This window comes from Medicago sativa, chromosome 3, assembly GCF_051527215.1.
Source record: "Medicago sativa cultivar Bolivia chromosome 3, Bolivia_mono, whole genome shotgun sequence".
Taxonomy (NCBI): Eukaryota; Viridiplantae; Streptophyta; class Magnoliopsida; order Fabales; family Fabaceae; genus Medicago; species Medicago sativa.
The window spans coordinates 27,704,133-27,719,833 of NC_140751.1; the positions used below are offsets into that span (position 1 = coordinate 27,704,133).

At 32.9% G+C, this 15,701-nt stretch overlaps 2 protein-coding genes across 4 annotated transcripts; both read right to left on the reverse strand.

Annotated features, from left to right (window-relative positions):
• Positions 1 to 4,416: 4,416 nt before the first annotated feature.
• Positions 4,417 to 4,981, reverse strand: LOC146936866 (ent-kaurenoic acid oxidase 1-like). Its single transcript, XM_085749293.1, has 2 exons — positions 4,740 to 4,981; positions 4,417 to 4,600 (listed from the first exon to the last, which is right to left on the reverse strand). Exons 1-2 carry the CDS (start codon positions 4,979 to 4,981, stop codon positions 4,417 to 4,419), a joined length of 426 nt encoding a protein of 141 aa, XP_085605419.1.
• Positions 4,982 to 5,781: 800 nt separating this feature from the next.
• On the reverse strand, positions 5,782 to 14,614 carry LOC146936867 (ent-kaurenoic acid oxidase 2-like). Of its 3 annotated transcripts, none has more exons than XR_015030752.1 (8): positions 14,348 to 14,614; positions 10,497 to 10,821; positions 9,820 to 9,969; positions 8,809 to 9,060; positions 8,076 to 8,238; positions 6,496 to 6,602; positions 6,248 to 6,381; positions 5,782 to 6,045 (listed from the first exon to the last, which is right to left on the reverse strand). XR_015030752.1 is itself a non-coding variant. In XM_085751442.1 (8 exons), exons 1-8 carry the CDS (start codon positions 14,572 to 14,574, stop codon positions 5,955 to 5,957), a joined length of 1,434 nt encoding a protein of 477 aa, XP_085607568.1. In that variant the 5' UTR covers positions 14,575 to 14,614; the 3' UTR covers positions 5,782 to 5,954. The 3 variants fall into 3 exon arrangements, 2 of the variants coding, with proteins under 2 accessions (XP_085607568.1, XP_085607569.1); XM_085751442.1 differs by having other exon boundaries at positions 6,248 to 6,366; XM_085751443.1 differs by lacking the exon at positions 6,248 to 6,381.
• Positions 14,615 to 15,701: the final 1,087 nt, after the last annotated feature.

The following is a 15,701-nucleotide window of genomic DNA, read 5'->3' on the forward strand; positions in this document are numbered from 1 at the left end:
GACACATGCACACACATCACTATATAGCTAGAATATGCATGGTTAGATGTATGTTTAGGATTGTATGTTTAGATGAATGCCTAGGACTTATACTTAGAAAAAACCAATTTTCCAAACAAATGTGAAAAAACTTCACTCAAACCATTTTCCAAATAAACCTTGGGGTCCAAAACCCCATTGAATTTTCCTTTTATTTTCTTAATCAAAATTTCAATGAATTTTAATCAAACTTTGACTTCCTTTCCAAAATAACTAATCAAACCTCACCTTTTCTTAAATTCTCATGCCCTTGAGGCCTCTCAATCTCCATTCTTCAAATTCCCATTTTCAAACTTAAAATCAACCAACAAAAACAAAAACATTTTTGAGAGAGAACTACGGTGGATTTGATCCCTTAAACGGGTACGTAGGCAAGGAACAAAATTCCTTCAATTCAACTAAAATAAAAATTCAAAAACATTCTTCTCCCTCCAATTCTTTACTTAGAAACCCTTAGGTTTAAATAAACACTTTCAAAATAGCATTTAAAAATAAAGCGCGCGCGTAGAAATTAAAGACGGTTCCTATAGGATACTATAGTCGTTATGGGTGCCTAACACCTTCCCGTAGCGAAAACAACTCCCGGACCTCGATTCTCAAGGGTTTTGCTTACTTTTTCCCTTCCCAAGAAAAAATAAGATATCACCGGTTTAAAAGGTTCAAACGTAATCAATGTTTGACACCCGAAAACCAAGATAAAACACTGTGGCAACTAATCCAACTGCTACCTTTGCATCTTCATCAGCTTCCTCTTTATCAGATCCAGATTCACTTCCCAAATCATCCCAGGTTGCCATTAAACTCTGCTTGATCTACTTCTTGAATTTGCTTGGTTTGAACGTTGACTTCTTTGACTTGTCTTTTGACTTCTCCTTCTGAAGATCAGGGCATTCAGCAATAAAGTGTCCAGGCTTATTACAATTGAAGCATCCATTCTGATCTTCTTTCCTTGAGCTTCTGGAGTTACTCCTTCTGGCTATAAATTTTCTGTTCTTCTTGGCCAGATACTGAAGTCTGTTTGAGAGCATGGCCATTTCAGCAGCATCTAGTTCAGAATCTGAACTTGATTGTTCTTCCTCTTCAGATTCAACCACTTTGAAAGCTTTTGATGACTTGCCTTTGGATGGAAGAGCTATTGATTTACTCTTCTTAGTAGACTCATGTTCATTAAGACTTAACTCATGAACTTTGAGAGAACTAACAAGATCTTCGACACTTAAAGTGTTTAAATCTTTAGCTTCCTCAATGGCAGTCACCTTTGGTCTCCATCTTGCAGGCAAGCTTCTGAGTATCTTGCTCACATGGTCAGAAGCAACATAGCTCTTCTTTAGAATTTGTAGCCCAGAGACTAAGGTTTGAAACCTTGAGTACATCTCCTCAATAGTTTCATCATCCTTCATCTTGAATAACTCGTACTGATGTATAAGCATGAGAGCTTTAGCTTCTTTGACCTTCTTGCTGCCTTCGTAGTTTGAACAGAGAGAAGCAAACATAGCTTTAGCAGTGGATTTGTCACTCATATTCATGTACTCTGCTTTGGGTATGCCAGTGACAAGGGCTCCTCTGATAATATGACGCTTCTTGTAGAGTTTCTTCAGTTCTGGAGTATGTTTCTTTCTATCCACAACAGCTCCTTCTTCATCAAGGACAAGGTCACCAACACCATCTTCTAGAATATCCCATAGTTCTTCATCTAGGTTCATGATATAACTATAGAAGTTGGTTTTCCACCAAGAAAATTCTTCAGTATCTCCATTGAACTTTGGAACTTTTCCAACACTGGATCTCTTACTATCATTATAATCATGTGAGACATTATTATAGCTAGTTCCATCAGGAGTAGGAGTTGGAATAGGACCAGACATGTTTTTCTCAGATCTTTGACTGTTACACGGTTAAGTGATACACAACAGACCAAGGCTCTGATACCAATTGAAGGTGAGAAAAACACAAGAAGGGGGGTTGAATTGTGTTTTGAAAAATTCTTCGTTTCTCCTAAAACTGAACACACTTGATCAGAAGCTAAGTGAGATAGCTTCTGAAGTGGTAATCAGAATCTATATGCAGAGGAATAAAACAGAGAGAGAGAAGAAGAACGACACAAAGCAATTATACTGGTTCCTTCCACGATCCGGAAGTAGTCCAATCCCCCTTGCACTTCCAAGGAGATTTCACTAAGAGTAATATCTGATTACAATTGCTCAAGCACATAAGCAAGAGACTTCCTTTGCTCAAGCACACAAGCAAGAGACTTCCTTTGCTCATGAACACAATCAAGAGACTTCCCTGCTCAAGCACAACTGCAAGAGACTTCTAACTAAACAAAATTACACAGAAAATTGTTTAAGGTTGAACACTTGATATACAATCATAGGTGCTCACAATACAAATCAGATACAGACTCAATGACTTAAGAATTTCTAAGATATGACTTTGAGACACAGAAATTCTAAGTGAATGCAGAACAATTTCAGCAGAGGTTTGGCACTTGTAAAAATGTTGTGAGTCTTTCGTTCAGCGTTCTAGCATTAACGTTCTTGCATTACCAATTCTCTAAGTCTTCACTCCTTTATATAGAGGTGTGAAAGAGACGTTGTGAAATTGCCAGCACATCAAAGAGTCGTTGTTGAAGCTTGATCTTTCACCAATGATCTTTTGCCTGATTTGGTTGTTGTCCTATGAAGAACAAATTTGAAATCCATTCCTTATCCAAAGGAACATCTTTGCAGGCGAAGCCGTATTCTGGAGTTGTTTTCTTGTCTTGTAGTGTGGACACAAAACAGAGTAGTGGAGAAGGTGGTTGTACAGTTCGTACAAAAGTACAATGTCAACGCTTTCGTCCAAAATTGCAAGCACATGCCTTCAAACACCTTTGAAATGACCGTTGCAATGTTCCACTAATTTTCTACTATGTTTTCGAATCCAATAGACAGCTTTTGCAGTGTTGATTCTTCAATCTTTGAATCTTTGCAAATCCAGTTGATCTTCAGCTTCTGGTGAAATGACTTCTGATGAGGCAGCTTCTGATGTTGTAGCTTCTGATGATGACGTGATACTTCAGGACTTCCAGTCTTCAGGAGCACTAGTCTTCAGGAGCGTTTTTCTTCAGGAGCGATATTCTCTCTTCAGAAGCAGCTGGACTCCAGGAGCGCTTTCCATCTTCAGGAGCAGCTAGACTTCAGGAGCGCTTTCCATCTTCAGGAGCGTATTGCCTTCAGAAGCGTCTAAGCTTCATTTTCTTGATATCACTTGCTCTTTATTTGCTCATTCAGAACCAATAAATGATGTAACTTTTTAAATATGGTCATGTACACTTGAACAAATATTAGCTAGTCCAATTTACAATTTTTAATACCTTGTTATCATCAAAACTCTTTAAGGTTCATTGTTAAACACATTTTGTTCCAATAGTCGACAATGACCTTTAATCATTATCCTTGCTAAGTAGAAACCATTTAATCTTTGGGTACTATGAAAAATACCAAGAAACCTGCTAACCTAATTATACCTCCACTACCTCGGAAGCCACCAGAATCTGAAGCTTTCATAACAAGTCGAGCTCCGCCACCGCCAGAATCATTAGATACCAAAGTACAGATTGAAACCACTTGACCTTCTTCCCTGTTCGCCATCGTTATTTTTAAGGAAGCCAAACTGCAAAAGTCTAAATCATCATCATCCATTCGTAATTACTTACCAATTTGTTTTGCCAACTTTGAGCAATGGGATCCAAGAAAGTTAATTGTAGCAAATAATTGATACAATAATTTATTCAAATTCACTAAATCTACTTATTTTCTTTTTACCCTCTTGGGGTAAAAAGTGACCAGCCTTCTTGGGGTAAAATAGTGAGCAGCCTTCTTGGGGAAAATACATCATCAAAACTTGGGCAAAATTTAAATCTGGTTCTTTTTATACTCCAAGAAGATTCTTTTTACCCACGGTAAAAAGTTTATGGGGTAAAAAAAGCAGATTTAATCTTATCCCAAGGGTTGATCACTTCCCCAAGTCGGCTACTCACTATTTTACCCTGAGAAGTCTGATCACTTTTGCCCCCAAAGAGACTATTGAAAGAAAAAAAAGAGAAATAGTGAGAGAGAGTGAGGAGGAAGAGAAAGTGATATGGTGTGAGGAAATGGGGAAGTATGGAGGGGTATTTATAGGTGAGAATGGTAGTATAGGATATAAATATCATTAATGTGGTCAAAAAAACGTGTAGATTGAATGTTGAAAAATTAACCAAAGACCAAAAAATGTTTGTTCTTCAGTTCTGACCACCGGCCAACCTGCGTGAGTTAACTCGCGCACATGTCAGTGGTGCGTGACTTAAGTCGCGCAGAGCTTATAAGGTGTGTGAGTTAAGTCACACATCGTGACTTAACTCACGCAGGAGTATAATTGTCCAAACATCTGGGCGCGTGCAAAAAGTGCAGAGAGAAGAGCAGAATTCTTGAAATTATCGTCTGAAAATAGCACAAATTTGTTAACAGCTGAAGTGTATACTATGATTGATGGTGCTCCAAAAAGGTGTGTTCTAAACATGTCTACCATATCGCCATATCTGTTTCAGAGATACATTTGGTTGGTCACAAATTTAAATTTAAAATCAATAAAATCAATTTTTTATAAGAATAGACATTAGAGAAAAATATTCTAGATTAGAAGATGGTCCTTGACTGGAGCTAAAACCTAAAACTTACTTGCGTCGCTTAGCGTTAATGAAGTCATATGGGCGTCGAACAATTTTGAAATACGAAAGAAAGCTAAGCATTTCTCCAATGAAAGGGAAACCCATGTGACCAGGTGGCAACTTGGTAGAAGATTTTGAGCATTTGAATTTGAGAGGAACAACATACCAATACTCATTCCACCACCACAGCACAGACCCAGTAATTAAACCCAGCCACCCTACATAAATTGAGTTTATGTCATTGGTATACATACTTATATTTATAATAATAGCACTCATCTCACTGCCAAGAAAAGATTCTTCAACGTTTATTCCTCCAATTTCTAGTTACTAGCAAACAAATATTGAACCAAGTGGTCCATGTGACACAAAAACAAATGAAACAAATAAGTATCATTAGAGAAATGCTACTTATGGCAAAAACAAATCACGAAGACAGACATCACGATGTATGTTTCTCAATTAGGGTTTTCTTAGAATAAAAAATCAAAAATAGAATAAAACTACTTCTCATAGATTTATATAGCTCAATTTTGTATAGAATTTATGAAAAGGAAAATGTTTTGTGGATACTCTTACAATCATATTTAAACATCTTTAGAGAGAAAGAAATAGAGAGAGTGATATGATAAATATAATAGGTCGATCAATGATGTTACAGAAAACAAGAGATGGAAAGAAAATGAGATGTTGAATGAATGTTATTGTTAAAAGTTAAAGGTGTTCAAATATCGTTGTTGTTCTAAAAATCATTGACCTCTTCAAATGCTTAGTCATTATATTTACTTGAGTGTTGCAAAAATCCCGTTCAATTGGCCCAATTGTTACAAGGTTATGTAGAAAATAAAACCTCACATCTTGAGTGTTGCAAGAATCCAGTTCAATTGGTCCAATTGTTGCAAGATTAATGTATGTTTACTATATTATTTTCATTTTTATATTTATTTTTCCTTATTAATACAAATCAAGGATGAGTAAACAATAACATTTGTAAACAATCATATTTGATTTTATGTTGATATTTTAAATTGAAACGAAAATTACAAAATAAATATGATAAGTGATTTAATACATTAAGTGTAACAGAAATGAAAGCAAACAAACATAAAGTTTTCAATTAGCATTTTCATTGTCTACATGTAGAGAGGAATAACACTAATTTGAATGCATATGGTCAAGTTGGCTTATAGGTAATGAGCACAGTCCATTTTTCATGGATTTTTCTTCACAATTTGCTGAACTTGACCTCTACCCCATCAACTGGAGCAGGATGTGAAAGATAAATTATATCTGCGTTTGGATTAATGAGCTCCCACCTGCATTAAATTCATATACGTTAAAAACGATTAGATTCGTGTGTTTTATTTTTATATTCATTAATTGATATGACAACACATTATTGGAGGCATGTGCAAAATAGTTGTACACCGCGACAAATTATACTAATTAAATTCAGCTGGTTATCAAAGTTATAAACCATGTTATTATACATATCAAAATACTATGATCAACCATTACTTGTATCCTATGGACAAATGATGAAGCAGAAGTGCAAGTTGAATTCTCGCAAGCATGTTTCCAGGGCATAGTCGTTGTCCACCGCCAAAAACTTGGTATGTTCCCGACATTGCTGGCTCCTAAGAATTTTTATACTATAAAATTGGCACTCATTGTCTTGATAAAATAATTATCAATTTAGAAAATAAAAAAATTAACTAGCATAAAAATTATTGAAACCCAAATTAAGAAAGAGTTGTCATACGTACGTTCCATCTATCAGGGTTGAAATGCATGGGGTCCTTAAAATTCTCTGGGTCTGTATGAAGATAACGAAGCAAGACAATTACATTCCATCCCTTTGGTATCTTATAACCTACAAAAAAATATATAGTGCTTTCATGATCACGAAATTAGCTGTAACTCTATAACTACAAAGAGATACATAAACATTATCATTTAAATAATAATTAATTCTTGTACACATATCAAGTTTATGTCATGCCAGATTTATTGACCAAACATTTATGTTAACACATTATTACTCAAAAAAAATAAATATCATGTTAACACATTAGTGTAAAGATATATATTTATATTTGGTTCTGACTTCTGACACATATGTTAACACATTATTTACTCAAAAAAAAAAAAAAATCATGTTAACACATTAGTTTAAAGATATATATTTATATTTGGTCTGACTTCTGACACATCTGGAATATGATATATAGAAAAATATTAAACATAAATTTTACTTGGATATAAGTATTTTTGGATATTCCAAAATTCAAAATATAGAAATGAGGGGAAATTATATATAAGGTTTGTAATCGTGAGCTTAACTAAGTTGGTAAGGACAACGAATAGTATATGCAAGGTCTGGGGTTCAAACCCCGACCACCACCAAAAAAAAAAAATTATATAAGGTTTTTCATTTTGCCATCGTATTTCATAAAATAAGACGAAATTTGTGTTTTAATATTTTGACCACGAAAATATAGAGAAGAGGGAAAAAAATGATAGGCATTTATGATTTATCATTTCTGTTTTCGGTTGTTTTTCTTTTGTGGTCATTACTATTGCAGCTAATTATTTTTGTTTTTAACAAAAATTAAATTTAGAATTATCACTAAAGTTTTTTTTAGGGATTATCCTTAAAGTTTTAGCAATTACTGGATACACAAACTATTAATTAAAGATAAATGATATTTTTTTTTAAAGATAAAGATAAAGATAAATGATATTGGAACACACAAATACGTCACATGACATTTTTGTCTTTTAACTCTCTCTCTCTCTCTCTCTCTCTCTCTCTCTCTCTCTCTCTCTCTCTCTCTCTCTCTCTCTCTCTCTCTCTCTCTACCACCATATGTCCTCACCCTCTGTCCACCACACCATTCGACCTTTGTTCATCATCCTTGCCACCGCCATCTTTCACCACCCGCTCTCATCACACCCTCCGACCTCTGTCCATCATCCTCGTACATCACCGTCATCAGATCTGACATGCTTCTCTGTCGTGATGGACGTAGGGTGGTGGACGGAGGTGGCTGGAGCATTGCAGAGAGAGAGAGAGAGAGAGAGAGAGAGAGAGAGAGAGAGAGAGAGAGAGAAGGTAATATGTAGGGGTTAGAGTTCAAACCTTAGACACTCCACTTATTCAGCTTTAAAAGGTGAATTTCTATCTTACTAGATTACTTGACAAAAAAAAAAGGATAATAGTTAGAAGACTAAAATGAAGGTTTATAATGACAACAAAAGAGATAAAAATATTTATTTTCTTGCAAACGAAAAATAGGGACAGAAATTTGTAACTTTCTTAAGATCGACAACCAATTCCATTTACCTTTATAATCGACTTCATTTGCAGCTTTCCTGAAAACAAAAGCCGCAACATTGGCCATTCTTATCACCTCATCAACGACCTTGTTTGTGTATTTTAAATTTAAAACATCTTTAGCTGTAATTAAATCCCCTAGACTTCCCTTTGTGAAAGCGATGTTCTCTTCCTGCAATCGCAAACAAAAAGTAGACAAAGTTGAATCAAACAAGTTGTTGTAGTCTATGCGGTCACCAAAATCTCACATTCATGCAGTTACCACATTGATGATCGTTAGATCTAGATGAGACGATGCAGAGCTTCAAGATTGGAATTTTAGTTTTAAATATGAATGCGTTGGATTTTATCGACCGTAGAGAATCCAATTTCCTTAATATTGTGGACAAATGCAGTTCTAGAGAATCAAATTATCAACTAAAATTATAGATAAGCAATAAAATTTAAGTTTTACCACTTAAGAGTTAACATCATAATTACAGACAATTTTTTTAATTTCTAATTTTCCGTTAATTAAAATTATTATTTTTTATTATAAGGTCGATGCAACAATTATTCTCGTAGTTTTGGTCAAGTAATCTAGTGGGTCAAGTAATCTAGTGTATGGAGCTCACACAATTTAAATGTGAATAAGTGGAGTGTTTGGGGTTCAAACCTCGACCTCTGCATATATTCTCGCAATGTTGTTGTAGAAGTGCACTTTAAAATCATGAATGTAATGTAAGACAAAGTTTTAGTATACCCTCAATTTTTTTAGCACAATTGGATACTTGGCAAGAAGGTAAATAGCCCAAGTTGATGCAAGGGAAGTAGGGATGTATCCAGCAGCCACTAGAGAGACAATGTTGTCTACAACTTCTTTGTCACTCAATTTGTCACCATCACCATCTTCAATCTGCATCAACCCATCCATTAGATCACTTGTTTCCACTTTATTTTCAGTTTTTCTTTTCTCTAATTCCATCCAAAAGATGTCCTCCAACTTTCTTCTACACTGAAATTTTGAGTACACGGGTTAATTAATCAGGTAAGTTCAATCACTACTAAGAAAAATATAAATTAGTTAGAGAAATTTAGTGAGGAAAATCGTGAAATCTAATTTCTTAAATAAATTGTGTAAGGAAATAATTAGAGAGTGATTTCATTTTTCCACCACTAGTTTAAGTTACTACATTTTTAGTAGTGAATATTATAAAGGGTAGCCCGATGCAGCAAAGCTCATGCATACGTATGGTTTGAACCTACGTGATAACAACTTTACTCTTGCGCCAAGGCTCCCCTAATAGTGAATAGGCTAAAATATGGTTTTAGTCCCTGCAAATGTCTCGTTTTGGTTTTAGTCCCTGTAAAAAAAATTGTTTTTGGTCCCTGTAAAATTTTTCGTTTTTGAAAATAGTCCCTGGAGGGACTATTTTCAAAAACAAAAAATTTTGCAGGGACCTTTTTAAAAAACAAAATATTTTGCAGGGACCAAAAACTACAAAATGGGTTCAGTCATCATGTGTCACGTATGCAAATCATCACAAAAATGGGGTCAGGGACTATTTTAAAAAACAAAAAAATTTGCAGGGACCAAAAACAATTTTTTTTACAGGGACTAAAACCAAAACGAGGCATATTTGCAGGGACTAAAACCATATTTTAGCCTAGTGAATATTGTAGAATCAAGAAATTAATTGAAGCAAACTTTTTTTTTTTTGGATAATTAATTGAAGCAAACTTGTTGAAATAGGAATTTAATTAACAAATGAACCTGCAGTGCATGGTGGTATGCAAAACCAGGAATGTTAATTGGATAGGCTCTCACTCCTGGAAGCAAGCCTTGATAGAGCTTATCCAAGGAATTTAGAAAAGGGCCTGGCTCCTTGCCCATAAATAATTTCCCAATGTTCTCAAATGACAACTGCATATAATATTTAAAAATTTAGATTCCTAAGTGCTTAATGAGAAATTTCATGGTTGAGATAAAGTTTAAACTATATGAATTAATGATGTTTAAATGAAATTAGCACATATATGATATTAAAATATGAGTTTGGGTCCATCGGAAAGACAGCAAGGAATCATCTTAGTTAGTTATACGGTTGTTACTTGTATAACAAGCTAAGTACATAATTCAATTTGTCTTGGTTCATAATAAAGGGTTTTGGTTTTTTAATAACCTTTCGCCAAAAAATGAATAACGTCTAAAAAGGCTTTTAATTTTTCACTGAAAAATGTTTGACTTATATTTTTAAGATAAAATTTTCTTTTTTAGTTTCATTAAACAATATTCTTAGAAAACTTGTTAGCATATGCATAACTCAAGAAACCAAACCACGCAGATTAATGGTATACGTATATCTAAATAAATTTCACTCAATAATTAAGACTGTGTAGAAATGAGAGCACAAGAGAGCGTTACTAACAACTATATCAGCAGTTAAATACCTTTTGGGTTTCAAACTTGGCTTTGATTTTACCCATTTGTGCCCAAGATTGAAGAGCATTGACTATTTGAGGTTGGACAAGAGTAGCAATGCGGCTTAGGGCATCGGGCCGATTGATGGCATTGGTGACAAAGTTTCGGGCTCGTGTATGGGCTTTCCCATGGACAGACCCCAATGAGGTTCGACCCATAATTTCAACAGTGGGACATTCTTGCTTGAACTTATCGTCTGAAAATAGCACAAATTTGTTAACAGCTGGAGTGTATACTATGATAGATGGTGCTCCAAAGAGGTGTGTTCTAAACATGCCTACCCCGTCGCCATATCTGTATCATTGTTTCCCAATAAACATGTGTCATGATGACAATGAATATATAATAACAAATGTAGTAAAATTGAATATGTCTAGTGTTGTGAATCCAAACAAGACAAAGTAGAACAAATAACAATAGTGACCAAACTAAACGTCCAAGAAAATAAAGATTCAACACAGTCAAACCAAATACAAGAGATAAAGAGGGTAGAAAGACTTGTACCCAAAAAAAAGGGTAGAAAGACAAACAACATTGCTTGCATAGTTAAGTCCAAATTGACATGCGTATGGAAGATAGAGAATCTCTTTTGATACACTATTAATGAGTTTTTATAAGAGATATAAAAAGTCACAAGAAATTAGCATTGAGAGTTCAATGAGAGCAACAATAATTTCTACCATTTCTCTTTCTCTCAAGAGTTAGAAAAGTGACTGATATATCAATCCTCACAAAGAGCAATCTCTAATTTATCTTCTTTCCTCTCTTAACCCTCAATGATTTTTACTTTGATAACTCGCTGGAAAAAACTTGAATTCTTTCCCTAATGATTCGTACCCAAGGTGTTTACAATGTGTTTCCCAATCTTAGAATCTCACTCAAAAACCCTCAACACTCAAACCCTAAGTTTGGACCGTGTTCCCCCTTTTGTGGTGTGTTTCTCACTCAAAAAATTCACAATAAGTACTCAACTCAAGCGTCTTAACCTTCTTGTCTCTTTTCTCACTCAAAAAACTCACAATAAGTACTCAATTCAAGCGCCTTAACCTTCTTGTCTCTTGTTCTTGAACCCAACTGATGCCCCAAAAATCACTCAATCCAAGAGCCTTAATCTTCCATAGTTCCCTCTTTTGTGATTTTTTTTACAACCCTCTTTTTGTGACTTGTTCCAATCCATTTTTGTAACTCTTTTATAGAAAAATATACGTGACTTGAATCAACTTAATAATGATTCAAATCACCCCTCACAGACAGGAAGAAGGAAAAAAAACATATTTCAACAACATGATTTAAATCATCATTGGGTCAATTCGTATCATTCAGATTTGTTAGTGACATGATATTTATTCTACAACATGATTCAAATCACCTTGACAGTTTGATTTGAATCGACCCGTAATGTAATTGAAAAATATCTGATTTTAAGTCACTTTCAAAGTCAAGAAGCAAAGTTGATAACTCATTTCTACCACCAACTAAAATTGCTACCTATCTACAATTTCAGAGATTATTTAGTTTCATTTAAAAAAAAAGTCGTTTAAGATTATTTTGCGAAAATCAAGGTAATCAATAAATTTTGTTATATTTTATGAAATTGATTGTCTTTTTCTATGACATGCACCCTTGAATGTTATGCTTTTGTAGAATTAGTGCTTTCATTTTTTTTTTGTCATTTTAAAAATCCAATGCAACATTAATTATTTATTTGTTAATAATACTCTTAATTATTCATATTCGAGAGAGAAATAAGTTGATTGAGATATCAAATAATTAAGATTATTATAGAATAAAAGATGAATAATTTCATGAAAAAATATATAATTTATTGATTTATTTTGATATGTGCAAACAACGTTAAACAAATAACTAAATGGAACGGATGAAGTATTATATTATTATACTTATTTCTCTTTATAATAAATATTTAAAGATATTATTGATAAAATCATAGTTAATATTGAACTCGAACTTAAAAATAACAATAAATAGAAGCAAAGTGCCCCTACAAAAATAGAAACAAAGTCATTTTAAAAATTGACAATTAAATATAATAATTTAAAATATTACTATTTTGAATAATAGTTTTTCTTTTAACTCCATGCACTTGCGTCTCTGACCAACTCCTATACTTTGAGTGGTAAAATTTTCTTTTACCTTTGTAAAAAAATATCTATATGTATAAAAAATATTTTACTTTTGATCGTATCTGCTTTAAAAGTTATATGATTATTTGTTAATTGTAATTGATTCACACTATACAATGTTTTATATTAACTGTAAAAAAATATCTATATGTATAAAAATATTTTACTTTTGATCGTATCTGCTTTAAAAGTTATATGATTATTATTTTTTTTTAAGGAAAGTTATATGATTATTTGTTAATTGTAATTGATTCACACTATACAATGTTTTATATTAACTGTGCACCAAAATTAATCTTTAAACATTAGAGAAAAATTATGTTGACACTGCAGCGGACATTTGATAGTATACAATATTATGATATGATTTCTTTATAGTATTATTTTCTCTCTTCTCGAGTCAATACAAAGATTAAGTACTCCCTCCGGTCACTATTATAAGCAAAATTTGATTTTTTAGATATATTGAATAATTAATGTATCTAGTCTATAATAAAGTCTAGATACATTTATTATTCAATATATTTAAAAGGTGAAATTTTGCTTATAATAATGATCGGAGGGAGTATGTGTTTGTTTTGGTGTTTGACTACCGCCACCATGCGTTTAAGAGCCTTGGACCGTGAAAAATGAATAGACAGTAGCTACAAATTGTAGTTTTTGTCTGAACGAACGTCCACTACACATTCATAGCCAAAAGAAAAAGGCAATAACTCAAGTGTATTTTATATGATATATATTTTTGGCAAATAGTCATTTTGGTCCTCGTTATCAAGTGTATTTTATATGATATAATCTCACAGTTTATATTCTATAGTCACAATAGTCGTCACGTTAGATTGAAACGTTACTAATGATTTGTCAGCTGATGTGGCAAGTAAAGAGGCGTAGGCATGATGAAGTGTACCTAGGGACAAAAATGAAAGTAAATCAAATGGGAACTTCTACTGTACACTCACAAAGTGAGGTGTACCGGTACTCTCGCTTCATAATTTTACAAATTAACGATCATTTTTCATGTAAGAAATAGCTATTTTTCCATATTTATATTCTATAGAACATCATTTCGTAAGAAAAAACACCATTTCATTGTTTATAAGAATCATAGTAATTTTTTTACATGTTATCGTAAAAATTAATCAATGTTCTCAATTATGAGTGATAAAAATTCAAAAAAAATTAATTTTATTTCGTTGACACTTTTGATGAATAAAATTTAGTTATTATAATTATAAGTGATAAAAAAAAACAATATTTTTCTTCAAAAAACAACTCATTTAACTATTAATTTAAAGAGTGAGTGTACTGGTACACTCAAATATATTGGGTGTACCATAAAATTTGCCAAATCAAATATGGTCCAACGTACAAGATGTTTCTCTCACTCATATATAATGAACACCCTTTGTCATGCTTCAATTTCTCTTTGGAAAACCCTTCACCATTTCTTCTCTCTCAAATTCATGTGCGGCCATTCACCACTCCACTTGCCATGTAAGCTAACAAATCATCAGTTAATGTCTCAATCTAACGTTGGAGACTATTGTAACTATTTCATGTTTTTGGTTGAGTCAGAAATTGCTATGAACGAGAGATACACATATAGAGACCAAAATGATTGTTTATCGTATATATTTCTAATATCTAAATAACATTTCTCAAAACATAAAACTTACTTGCGTCGTTTAGCATTAATGAAGTCATCTGGGCGTCTAACAATTTTGAAGTACCAAAGAAAGCTAATTGTTTCTCCAATGAAAGGTAAACCCATATGACCAGGTGGCAATTTCATGGCAGATTTAAAGTATTTGAACTTGAGAGGAATAACATACCAACACTCATTCCACCACCACAATACAAACCCAATCACTATACCCAACCACCCTATATAAATTATATCCATTAAAAACTTTATCACTATATCTAATTCTCACTTGTTAGCTAAATTTATATGTTATGGGTATCTTTAAATTTATAATAGTACGTACTTGTGTTTTGTAGGTAAGATTCTTCATCGTTTATTCCTCCAACTCTCGGTTACTAGCAAACAAATATTGGAACCAACAATGGAACAAATAAATATCATTATTGTATTTTTATTCTTTTTAAAAAAAAAAAATTGGCTTAATTGCAATTTAGGATTTGTTTGGGGGTTTGAAGGGGAGAGGAAGGAAGGGCTTATTAGGAGGTGAAAAATATAAGGGAAAATGGATAAACCTTTCATATTTTTTGAAAGATTAGTTTTGAAGAGAATGATAAATCCATGGCTTTTTTAGAGAATAAATTTATGCTTATGATTACTATATTTTTAATTTTAATAATATTATAACAACATATATTAAATTAGAAGAATTCATATAAACTCTCCAAAACCATCCTCTAATACAATTTTCTTAGTTCCCTTAAATGAGGAGAATTTTGTATTATGAAGAAAAATTAACCTCCCGAAAACCCTCCCCTCCAAATACCATTTATTTCTTCCACTTACTCCTTTCTTTTTTCCAAAGTCATCTCCTCTCTTCCCCTCCAAACTCGCAAACAAAGTCTTGGTCCCCTTGATTTTGTCATTTTGTGAAATTGGTCATCCTATTTTAAAATCTAACGGTTTTGGTCATTTCATCATATTTTTTAACTAAAAATTAGTGGTGTGATATATTTAAATGTCATGATATATGATCTGATGATGGAAAAGGATCAACATCTATGAAATTGTAAGAAAAATCTCATAAATATTTCATCTAAAACATATCACATCACCCTTATTTAGACCAAATATTTGATGAAGGGATCGAGCAAAAATTTTAAAACTTCTTGTTACTTATTTTTGAAGAAAATGAATTTACTGCAATTCAATCAATAGTGAAAATATGAGGATTAAAACTAAAATTAAGCCATTATTTTTTCATTACTTATTTTTCAAGAAAATGAATTGACTACAATTCAATTTATACTTCTTATTGATTATTAAATAGCATTCACACACTGATTATGCATCACCCACTTTCTCAAAGTTGTCAGCATTCACATACC